Source organism: Belonocnema kinseyi, chromosome 7 (genome assembly GCF_010883055.1).
Source record: "Belonocnema kinseyi isolate 2016_QV_RU_SX_M_011 chromosome 7, B_treatae_v1, whole genome shotgun sequence".
NCBI classification, from domain to species: domain Eukaryota; kingdom Metazoa; phylum Arthropoda; class Insecta; order Hymenoptera; family Cynipidae; genus Belonocnema; species Belonocnema kinseyi.
In genome coordinates, this window is record NC_046663.1 from 71,520,731 (window position 1) to 71,533,115 (window position 12,385).

The 12,385-nt window shown below is 26.7% G+C and overlaps 1 protein-coding gene across 1 annotated transcript; it reads left to right on the top strand.

The window, feature by feature from the left end:
• The first annotated feature begins 2,154 nt into the window (after nucleotides 1-2,154).
• Nucleotides 2,155-10,181, top strand: LOC117177242 (short coiled-coil protein homolog). The gene is made up of 5 exons (XM_033367823.1): nucleotides 2,155-2,485; nucleotides 4,503-4,616; nucleotides 6,294-6,380; nucleotides 9,031-9,169; nucleotides 9,926-10,181. Exons 1-5 carry the CDS (start codon nucleotides 2,407-2,409, stop codon nucleotides 9,972-9,974), a joined length of 468 nt encoding a protein of 155 aa, XP_033223714.1. The 5' UTR covers nucleotides 2,155-2,406; the 3' UTR covers nucleotides 9,975-10,181.
• Nucleotides 10,182-12,385: the final 2,204 nt, after the last annotated feature.

Consider the following 12,385-nt stretch of genomic DNA (forward strand, 5'->3'; position numbering starts at 1 on the left):
ATTTCAACAATCAATTCCAACGGCATCAGCCGGTAACGTTGTACACGAAAATACGAAACCTGGCGGCCACTAGACGAGGCTCTAGAGAGTTCGTATTTTCTTTATTGTTTCTCACTTTATTGTTCTCTAATACATTTACCAAAGTTTCAGCTCGATATTTTATTTACAAAAAAAGTTCTTAGGTTCAAAAAAACATTCAGTCAACTGAAAAACTGTGGTCGGTAATATAGGTATTTAGCTGTGTCACATGCCCTTAAGTAATAAAAAGTTCATCATTTTTTTATAAGTTCATACAACTTTTATTGTGTTTCTGTTTGTTCTTGATGTTCTTGATGCTAGTTTTTTAAATAGATTCCCGAAATTTTCGATAGCTTCCCGAATTTTTGAGGGCTAGAAATCTATAAGAGTGCTCAATAGTGAAAATAGAAAAAGAGATAGACAATGATTCAAATGTTATATGTATAATGGTATATTAAAGAGATAGAACGAACAATAAGATAAGGGTCCTCGATCCGTTACAAGGACCAAACAGCTCGAGGGCCACACTCTCATCGCGTCAGTTGCATCAGGTTGCATCATGCCTCTAAATCCAACACAGAAATCGTTTGCGCGCGCCATGCCTGTTTACGTTTGGACTGTCTGGATTTACAAGTTCGGACATTGCTTGCTGTGGACTTCACCGTAAATCCAGACAATGCAAACGTAAAAAGGCAGTGCCATTAGTTCTAAGAACGCCATAAACTCGGAAATCTTAATTCCAAGTTCCAGTGTATTGAGCATGGGGATAGGAAAAGGTAGCCTTTTAGGAATTCAAAGCAACCCATTGAAAGAAGTAGAATAGTTCTATCTTTTCCTATCCCCCAATTTCTACACCTTTCAATCTTTCTACTTCCAATCGGGATGAAATTCTTCGGAAAAGTCAGAAGATCAATAATTATTAACAAAGTTTTGATATGTTTCGAGCAAAATATTCTAAGCTTCAAGAATTTTTTTCCAACTATCATAATAGACGAGAAACGCTGAAAACAAAATTTACAGCTGAAAGATTAAACAATTATTTTAAGTAACGTAATTTTTTTTAAATTTTATATTACATTCATAAATACATATACTGAATCTGACTTCATTTGTTCATAAAAAGACAATTTCCGTTTGTCAGGCGAGATTGCACAATGAGGTTCAGAACAGTTTTGAGATTTATATAACTTAATTCGATGCGCAGTAGTATTCTATTGACCTACTATTGCGCAGTAGTTTTTTGGCCCTTCTGGAATACTACCGGTTATACGTTGTATGATTACTTTTTATATTTAAACAAAGTTTTAAAACCAGAAAAATTCAATTTTATTATTTTTTTTAATGTGGAAAACAATTCAGATGCATATGTTTTATGGTATATTCAAGTGGGTAAAACAAACTACTGCGCAGACGTAGGTGCTATATAATAGTAGTGCGCATCGAATTAATTACTTATTTCGATCTGAAACATTCTAAAAAAACTTTTTTACTTTTCTCTGATTTTTTGTCGAGAAGAATGTGCCTGCTCAAAATTCCCTCGATACACGAAAGACTAGAATACCTCAAAGTCAAATTTACGCTCGGTATCAAACAGAAAAAAATTATTTAAATTTTTAAGCACGCATTTAAAAATTCTGATTACTCTTATCAGTAGAAGGCCACTCTAAAGTGCAATCTTTGAGAATGCCATTGAAAATAAATGTCAAAAACTGACAAATTAACTGAGCACGATTTGAAATAAAAAAATAATTTAAATGGATTTTCCAAAAAAATACAGTTTTTACTTTAATTTAAAAAAAATAACAACAATAAAGAAATGTTACAAACATTTCAGTCTTTTAACCTGAAAATAAATTTAATAATAAAAACCCCCAATAAAAAGTCATGTTACGTCACTGGTTGGAATTACTTTACATTTTTTAGGTTCCGATACACAATTCAACAAAAATATATTATAGATCGCCTAAAAAAATAAAAAATCAATATTTCGGAATATTAAATCATAAACATTGTTTTCTTTAAAGCAACCAAATAAAAATGAATAAAAGGTTTTATTTTACCAGATTTTCTCCGACAAATATCAAGCTAGGTTGATTTTAATAACTGCCGACAGAGGGCGAAGAATCCTGAGTCAATTTAAATAACAAATGGCGGACTGTTGTGCTGTCAATTTATCGTCCTGTCAAGAAAATTAGTGTATTAATCATAACCAATGTATCATTCTCAATCAAAGAAAGTAGAGTTTTTTTAATCGACATAGTGGCATTAATATTCACTGGTTTCATCTACTGGAAATTGTTTGATTCATTTTGGAAAGTGAATTTTGTACCCAGTTTTTATAGTTCCTAGGTGTTTATATCCTTTTGATCGAACTCGAACGGCTCCAGGATGTCTACGTCAATGATGTCTGGTGCGAAATTACAGGACGATATGAGCAGCATACCTCTCGCTGATGACGATCCCCAAGGTATGTAATTTCAGACTTCATTGACCTACTTCATTTTTATATAATTTTTCAAGATTTCGTTTTAGAATTTTGTTTTAGAAATTGGAAGCAAGTGAAAAATTTTGTTCGCTAGCTATATTCCTATTTCTTCGCCTTTTTTATTTTCAGTACCTATCTACGTATTTTCTGTTTTATTTTTTAGAGATATTTATAGGTCAGGTTCGCCTTAAGCAAAAACATACAAATTTTGACAATAATTTACTAGAAAACATGCGTTATTTTTTTATGTCTCTCACGCAATTTTTGGATTAAAATAAGAAAAAATAAACGCAAGCACAAGGTTATTGTGCAATAAATAGACAATCTATTCGTTGCATTTTTATTCAAAAATACTAATTTCCTACGAAAAACGCTAACATAACAAAAATAAGTTAAAAGTTTTTTTTTTAGTTTAAATACTGAAGTCAAAGTTAAATTCTTTTTTATTTAAAATAAAAAGTTTCCGTTGGAGAACACTATCACAGAACGTAACGAAATATTGTTTGATTATTATTATATTATTTTCGAAAAAATCTGCTTTTTTCGTGTTTTTTTTTTATCATGGATTGAAACGTTTATTTATTCATTTCGCATGTAAAATTATGCAAATAATTAAGTTTTCACACTTTTGTATGGAATTTGTGTATTTAAAATCAGAATTTTCTTCTGTTTTTAATTTTCTTCGACTTTGAACTGTTGAAAATTCAGTTTTCAATTTTCTCAACCTCAATATTCTTCGATTTTTAACAGTTAAATTTTTAACTGCTAAAAATTCAATTTGTTTTGATGTGAAACGCTAACATAATAAAAAATTATTCAAAAATTATGAATCTTCCTTGAAATCTAATGACTTTTCAATAAATATATCAATTTCTAACGAAAAAACATTAAAATAATCCAAAATGTTCAAGCTTGTAAATTATTATTTTCTGAAATAAAAATCATTGGATTTAATACTATCGATTTTTCTTTAAAATCCCGATTACAGGTTGAATTGAGCAAAATAACCCAAAGTTGTTAAAAATGGTCAATATTTGTTTTAAAAATTGTTTGAATAACAATAATTACCGACGAGAAAAATTTATTTAACATAAGAATCAATTTTTGCAAATTGTAAATCTTTTTTAAGTTTAAAGATTTTTGTATCAAATAATCGATTTCATGTGAAAAACCTGTATTGTATTGTATTGTATTGTATATATTGTAAAAGTTTTTATCTTTTTTTTTTAATCGTATGATTTTTTACTAGAAATACCTATTTCTGGTCTAAAACACCAACATAGCCTAAACTTTTTTTGAAAATATGCGAATCTTCTTTGAAATATTACAACATAAAGCAAAATCGTAGTTTAAAAGTTCTAAATCTTGTTCAAATTATAATGATTTTGGTTGAAAAATTCCGATTTTCGACGTAAAACGCAAACGTCACGTAATGATTGTTAAAAAATTATAAACCTTTTGAAATCTAATGGTTTTTTAAAACAATAATGCTAAGTTTAAATCTAAACACGATCCGAAATTGGTAAAAGATTCTAAATATTGCTCAAATAATAATAATTTTGGTTTGAAAATACCAATTTTCCTTGTAAAACGGCAGCGTAAGGTTAAATTGTTAAAAAATTATGAACCTTCAAAAGTTTAATAATTTTGGTTTAAAAATGGCAACCTTCCGTAAAAAGTAATAATAAAACCGAAACATTTCTCATCTTTGAAATCTAGTAATAAGTTATATGATTAAAAATACACATTTCTGATGTAAAACACTAAAAAACCTAACAATTTTAGAAATGTTAAGTCTTCGAAACTTTATGATTTTTTATAAAAATTCTTTTTTGAAAATACTAATTTCCAGCGAAAAGCACTAACATAAAGTTATGAGATAATTTCAAAGTTGTAATGTAGCCTTTAGTGAATGCGACATTTTCGATATACTTTTTTAGATTACGTTTTTTATGTAGATAAAACGAATTTTGCAATTAAAAAAATTATTTTCCTGTAGTGATTATTCCTGAGGAAGAAAACGATAACTCTAACAGATCCGATGTCTTAATGCACGGTCGTAGTATGGACTCGATTCCATCCACCTTCACTAATGGAAGTTGCAGTCCCAATAGTAAGTAACATTTTTTCGAAAGCGTGCTTAATTTTTTTAAATTGCAATTTGAATAACAATTATTCTTCATTTGTAAAATTAGCTTTATATTACTGTATTTAACAATTTTGTGGAAAATTCGTTTTTTTTTTAATTAATTGCTTTAACTGAAAAATTAAGTATTCTATTTTTTGGTAACTTGATCGTTTTCCGTTGAAAACTCAAGTTTCTGGTTGCAAATTCATGTATTTAGTTGAAAACTCGTTCTCTAATGTTATAAAATTAATCTACTTTGCAATCATTTTTTTCCTTGAAAATACAACATTTTGCTTGAAATTTTTTCTCTCTTGATCGAAAAAATCTTTCCTAAATGAAAATTCAACTCATGTTGAAAAGTCGTATTTCTTTATTGAATTTACCTGGTTTTGATTAAAAATTAAAATCGGATTTTGTTGTAATATCAACTACTACATTTTTCGTTGAGAATTCATCTTTTTTGGAATGAAAATGTTATCACTTGGTAGGAATTTAAATTCTTTCATAAAAAATTAATGTTTTGCTTGAAGATTCATTTGAATTGAGAAATCATATTTCTGGTGAGAAATTCGTTTATTTTTTTCGTTGGAAGTTCAATAATTCTTGATAAAGATTAATCATTAGAGTTGTAATTTCGTCTTTTTTTATTAAAAATTGAACTATTTCAGTTGAAGATTCATTATTTCAGTTGAAACTTCATTACTTTATTTTAAAATGCAACTCTTTTTTAAATTGTTATTTTAAAACTATAATTTTTGTTGAAAAGTATATTTTTTTAGTTGAAAATTCGTCTTTTTGGTAGTAAATAATCTTCTTTGTAGAAAATTCATCATTGCGGTTTGTTATTCAACTATTCCAGTTAAAGATGTATCATTTTAGTTGAAAATTCATCTTTTTGTTTAGAATTCAACCATTACAGTTGAAGATTTATCATTTTAACTGAAAATATAATTTTCAATTAAATATCTATTTGATAATTTTATCTAATAATGCCTTTTTTCGATCATTTATTTTTTTTTTTAACTGAAAATTTAAATATTCAATTTTTGGTTGAAAATTCATCTTCTAGGTTGAAAATTCGTCTTTTGGTTTAATATTCAACGATTTCCGATGAAAATTCATAATATTATTGGAAAATACATCAGTTTGGTTGAAAAGGGAACTTTTTAGTGAAGATTCAACTATTTAATTGATAAATTGTCTTTATCCATTGAAAATTCAAAGATTTTGTAGAAAATTGATGTATTTTGTTGAAAAATCGATTTTTTGGTAGAAAATTAATCTTGGTGTTCGAAAATTATTCTTTTCTATTGAAAATTTAAGTATTCCAATTAAATATTCATCATTTTAGCTAAAAATTAATTTTTTTGGTTGAAAGTTGAACTTTTTTGTCAAGCATTCATTATTTTTATTAAAAATTAATCTATGCCGCTTGAATATTTATTATTTTACTCAAAAATTCATCACTTTGATTTGATGAAAATTCAATTATTTTACTTGAAAAAATAGGAATTTGAAGCGGATTAAATTATACCTGAAAAAATCTGAGATATCTGGAAAAAACTGTAATTTTCAAGGAATATTTTTCCTTTATTTGAGTAAACACCTTGGAATTACTTTAGAAGAAATTTGCATCTAAACGCTAATTTAAATCATTTTCAGGCTTAGATCCAGACATAAGTCCAGATGAACAGGAAGAGAAGGCAAGACTTATATCACAAGTTCTGGAACTTCAAAACACTTTAGACGGTACATTTAGCAATTTATAATAATTTTTAACCTGTCTGATCAATAAGATAATCTTAAAAAAAAAATTATTAATCATCCTTTCAGGAATCACAGGCGTTCACCAGTTCAACTGTAGGGAAAAGGGGGAATTTTTATTCGAAAAAGGGGAAATTTGTTTCTCTTAAAATAACTAAATTTATTAAAAAATTAAATTAAATTTTAGTTGTAAATGAGATGTTATAAGAACAAAAGTATCTCAATAAAACGTAAAATATTTTGTTTTCTCTCTTTCATCGTTGACAGGTAATTATTTTTTATTTAAAAGTCTGGTACCATATTTTTTGGTTCAGAATTCATTTCTTTTGGGTTAAAATTCTACTATTTGGGCTAAACTAATCATTTTTTTAAAAATTCAACTATTTTCTTGATAAATCATCTTTTTATAGCCAAAAATTTCACTGTTTCATTGAACAGTCGTCTATTTGGATAAAAATCTGTCCGTTTGGATTGAAAATTCGTCTTCCATGGTTGAAAATTAATTCTTTTGCATTGAAAAGTTTATACTTATCATATTTTTGGACCAGAATTCACCTAATTTGGGTAAAACTTCTACTCATTGATTGAAAATGTAATTATTTTGTTGAACAGTCAACTATTTTCTTAAAAAGTCATCTTTTTTGGTCGAAAATTTAACTGTTTTGTTGAACTTTCGTCTTGTTAAATAAACAATTCACCTTTTCTTAAAAAAGTCATCTTTTTGGTTGGAAATTTATCTTTATATGCGCTTAAAAGTTAACCAGGAAAAATGCATTGCTTGATCGGGAAAACTGAGAAATAGCCTGGAATTTTTTCGTATGTTTAAATGGACGCCCTGATATTTTTTACATAATACAATAGACCTTGCCGACTAACCTTGAAACCCTGACAATCTCATAGAATTTTTCACGAGAATCTTGAATTAATTTTTGTTTTCTTTTTTTACTAAAAAGTTTTTTATTTATCAAGATGTAATTGATCTTTTACTCATTACTGAATAAATAAAGAGGTTTCTAGGCATTTTTTGTAGATTTTACCAATTATTTTATAGATTGCGATTAACAGAGTTTAATATTGTGAATAATTCTATAAGTATTTCGTTTTTTCTAATATAGAAGGTCAAAGCATTCATTTTTTGTGATATTCAACTTACAAATTATAAAAATTATCAGTTGAAAATTTGAATGTTAATTCATTTTCATTTTTTTAGGGGTTTCAACGCTCAATTTTCGAGTGTACGCTAGATTGCAAAACATTATTAAAAATTTCAAATGTTTTCAAAATGTTTTAAAGATTTTAAAATATCCAAACGGATTTTTAACATGTTACAAATACACATTTCTAAGATTCGAAACGATTTCAAAAGCTTTCAAAATATTCAAAATTATTTCACTAAGATTTCAAATAATTCAATGATTTAGACAGATAAAAGAGATTTAACAAAGAAAAATTTCCCAAATATTTCAAAAGATTTCACCAAAAATTCCCAAACATTTCGAACATTTCATAAAGATTGCAAAGATTAAAAAAAGTCGTGTAAACCAGATTTGAAAGATTTCACAAAGATTTCCAACGTTTCCAAACATTGTAGTAAACCAGAGTTAACATTTTACACAGATTAAAAATGTTTTAATGATTTCACAGGAATATAAATTATTTCAGAAAGATTTCACAATTATTTCAAAGATTTCATAAAAGTTCCATAAAGATTTCAAAGAATACATTTAAAAAATTCTAAATAATTTCACGTATTTCAATGATTTCAAACGAATACGAAAGATTTCACAAATATTTCAAAGATGTTAAACTATCTTAAAAAGTTTCAATACATTTGAGAAGATTTCAAAAAGATTTCAAAGATTTCACAAAAATGTCAAAGACAACTTATGTTCGCAAAAAATGAATAATTTGTTAATTTATGATTTTGCTTTCTTAAAAAATTGTTAGTCAATAAAAAATTAAATGACTTATTTGTACATCTATAAATAACGGTTATTTCATTATTTGATAGGAAAAAGGAGACCTGGAAAAATTTGACTTCTTGACCTGGAAAACCTAGGAAATAAAACATCATAAAAATAACCTTTTTAGGCTCGTATTTTTTCACATGTAAATTTCTGGACTCTGCTACAATTAAGAAAAAGGAATATTTTTAATTTTGCGTTTTTTGAATTTTTTAAATTAAAAATCATGCATGTTCATTAGGGCTGGTCGAAAATGGCCATTTTTCAGATCAATATGATACTATATGGAAAAGTTGCCAAGTGGAAGTTGAAAACAATCAGTTTTTATAATATTTCATCCAAATTTCAAATCCGCGGTGAAACCAGTTTTGATTAAAAAAAAATTAAATTAAAATCAAAAAGGGATTGAATTTCGACTTTTCGTATTTCTTTAATTCTATTTAGGTAAAAAAAATTTTGTGGAAGAAAATGAAGAGTCTTTTTTGCCGAAAAGGCCAAACTGCAGCAAGGTTGTAGTTTTTTTTAGATCTTCAACTTTTTTATACAAATTGTTCAATAGTTTTTGAAAAATAAGAAACTAAATAAAATAAAGCAGCTATAAGTTTTGGCGCACATTTGTGAGTATAATAGGTTTCTATTAATCGGCTTCTCACGAAATTAATTTTTTTCAGATTTGTCGCAGAGGGTGGATAGTGTCAAGGAAGAGAATTTGAAACTGAGAAGCGAAAATCAGGTTCTGGGACAGTACATCGAAAATTTAATGTCAGCTTCCAGCGTCTTTCAGTCGACGAGTCCTAAATCTAAAAAGAAGTAAGATCCTCCCACGACATTTTAGAGAAGAATGATAAACTCAATATTAAAGTTGCATTACCACGCGTGCATTCCAATCCATGACAAAGTATATACATGCTGGCACCGCGAGAATGAAACTTAATCACCTCGTGTGTAATTTCGTGTTTGATTACTACCAAAGAAGTTTTTTTTGTGTGTTTATTTATTAACGTTTTAATCTAGAGAGTAAATGTAATTGGGGCGTGATTGTTATTGACTGTAAAAAAACGTTTCTTTGTATCCTTTATTATAGTTTTATTTGTGCTAGCCTGTATGTACTTTTAAACGAACTCACGAAACAAGTTTTATTCGCTAATCTATGATTGAACTTTTTAATCTGCGATAACCTTTCATTATCTTTTCATATGAAATGTAAGCCATCTCAACTTGAATAATCTTTCATATTAGCCGTTTGGCTTTGAGCTTAAACTTAAAGTTCTGCACGCATTTGATTAAGATAAGTTCACCAAAGAATTTAATTTGCGTTTTGTATTTTGTGTCAGCTAGCATATTATCTTATTATCTACATGAAATTATGAATAAGGTTTGCACAAGTTTTTAAAAAAAACTATACTTCACTTTTTATTTCTAACAAAGATTTATCCGATAAATGAAGAGCAAAGTCTGTTCTCTTTATGAAATAGAGACTTATTATTATTTTTTTTATCTTTACGTTATAAGAATATATTATAATATATATAAAATTATTGCTATATGTATAAAATTTTTAAACAGCTTTGCACGGTACGAAACGCAGAAGCTGAGATGTTTATACAAACATTGATGACGATTTATCGTGGCTACCATGTTATAGGTGTTTACAGTTGTCAAATATCTTCGCTGCAATCTGTAGAATATGTAATTATTGATGAGAGTGAATTATTAGCTTGACAAATTTTATGCTCTTGGGCACAAGCAAACTGCACAATCTTAAAAAGGTTCCATTGATAAGTGACACAGGGTCATAATAAACACTTTATTGTAGAAAAAATAGTACGTTTATTTTTAAACATTCAAGCAAGAAAATTTTAGGAGGTTAAGGAATTTTAAATTGAAAACGTCCATGAAAGATTTCAAATTGAACAAATTAGAATGTTCAAAAGTGTACTAAAATATGCAATTTTGAGCGGTGATAAAAGCTGTAATTTTAGATTGAAACTATTTACAGAATGGTCGAAAATTTCACTTTCAAAATCCTTGATTTTTCCCTGAAGAATTTGTCACCAAAGACCAGCTTTTTAATCCTGTAACATTTTAAAAATAGAATCTTGTATAAACGCTATAAAAGAATTTCAGGTTAAAATACAAATTTTTTTTAACTGCTTCCACGAAAAAGTATAACTGTTCTATCATAAAAGACCAAAAAGTCGAATTTTCAACAATATTTTGAATTCACAAAAAATTTTAATAGTATATTTTTCATCCAAGAAATGCCAATTTAAAAAAAAATACAGGAATTTGCAAATTAACTCTCAATTAAAATGATCAGTTTTCCAACTAATAAAGATTTGCAGTCAAGAAAGAAAAAAAAGTGTATCCAAATTATTGAATTTTCAACCCCAAAAAGTGATTTTACAACAAAATAATTAAATTTGCACCCAAAGAGATGAACATTCAATAAAGAAATATTTTTTACCAAAGTAGTAGTAGGTATTACAACCAAAAAATTTTAAGTTTAAATTTTAAAAAAGTTCAACAAAGTCGACTCTTCGACAAAATAGTTGAAATTTAAATCGGAGAAAATTCAACCAAACAGTTGCATTTTTTATCCAAAGAAGATAAAATTTCTGCTAAAACAGATGAAATATTAAACCAAAAAGACAAATTTAGAAGAAACAGTTTAATTTTCAACAACAGAAAAAGAAAGAAACAAGCAAATTTTCTGCAAAACAGTTAAATTTTCTACTAAATTATTTGAATTTTCAACTCAAAAAGATAAATTCTCAATGGAAAATGGAAACTTTAATATTTCAAACAAAAAAGATTTTATTATTAAATCAAAAACACTTCAATTAATCCAAAAATGCCGAATTTTCAACTAAAAATATGAATTTTCAATAAAAACAATTATTTTCAATCAAAGTGGTTCAATCTTTAACTAAGTAGTTCAATTTTAATCAAGTAATGTAATAATGTTACATTTTCGTCCAAAAAAGATGAAATTTCTACTAAAACAGATGAATTTTTAAAACGTTTTTTATAAATGGGTAAATTTTCAACACCAAAATGGATTCTAGTAAAAAGTAAATTGTTGAATTTTCTACCAAAATATTTGAATTTTCAACCAAATAATAAAAATTGTATCTAAAAATATAATCTTCACGTGGAAGCAAACGCAAAAAAGAGAAATAGAAATACTAAGCAAATTATTTACTTACAAGATTATTAGAAATAATTTGTTTAAATTTAAATAAATAATGAAAATATGAAAATTTAAAAAAATTATTTTTATTATGTGTATAAGGATGTTAATATTCAAAGACCAAAATTTAAGTCTTGTAACATTTTCAACCTAAATATTTTTATAAACTTAAACATTTTTCAAGTTAAAATCTCTTTGTTATAAATTCCCTGAGTTTAACAATTTTTTTAAAAACAATTCAAGTTAAATTCAAATGGATTGAAAACATTTATTACATTTAAAAAATTCGATTGATTCCCCGTAAAATTAGAATGAATTTAAAGGAATTCAAGGGTAACGAGAAGAATTCGATGAAATTTAAAGTGAATTAAAAAAGATGAAATGAATTGAAAACAATTACAAAATATGAAAAAACTTGATTAAATTCAGAAACTTTGAAATGAGTTTAGAAAAAAGCAAGGGAATTCAAAAGAATTTGATAAAATTCCTAAGAATTCAAGGTGAGGTTAAAGGACTTCAGGATCAATTGAATAAAAACTTTGACAGAATTCTAAAGAATTAAAAAGAATTCAGGGTAATTTAATAAGAATTCAGGGTGAATTAAAGAATTCAAATATTTGAAACCCTACTAACTTCTATTCAAAAAAGTGAATTTAGAGAAATTTGAAGAAAATGAGAAGAATCCAATGAAATTCATAAAAAATCAATCAAATTCACTAAATCAAATCAATTTTAAAAATCCATTGAATTGAGTAAAATTGAGTTAATTTAGAAGAATTTCAAAGAATTCAAGATTTAATGAGTATTCAGAGCGATATCCAAATAAGTTGCAA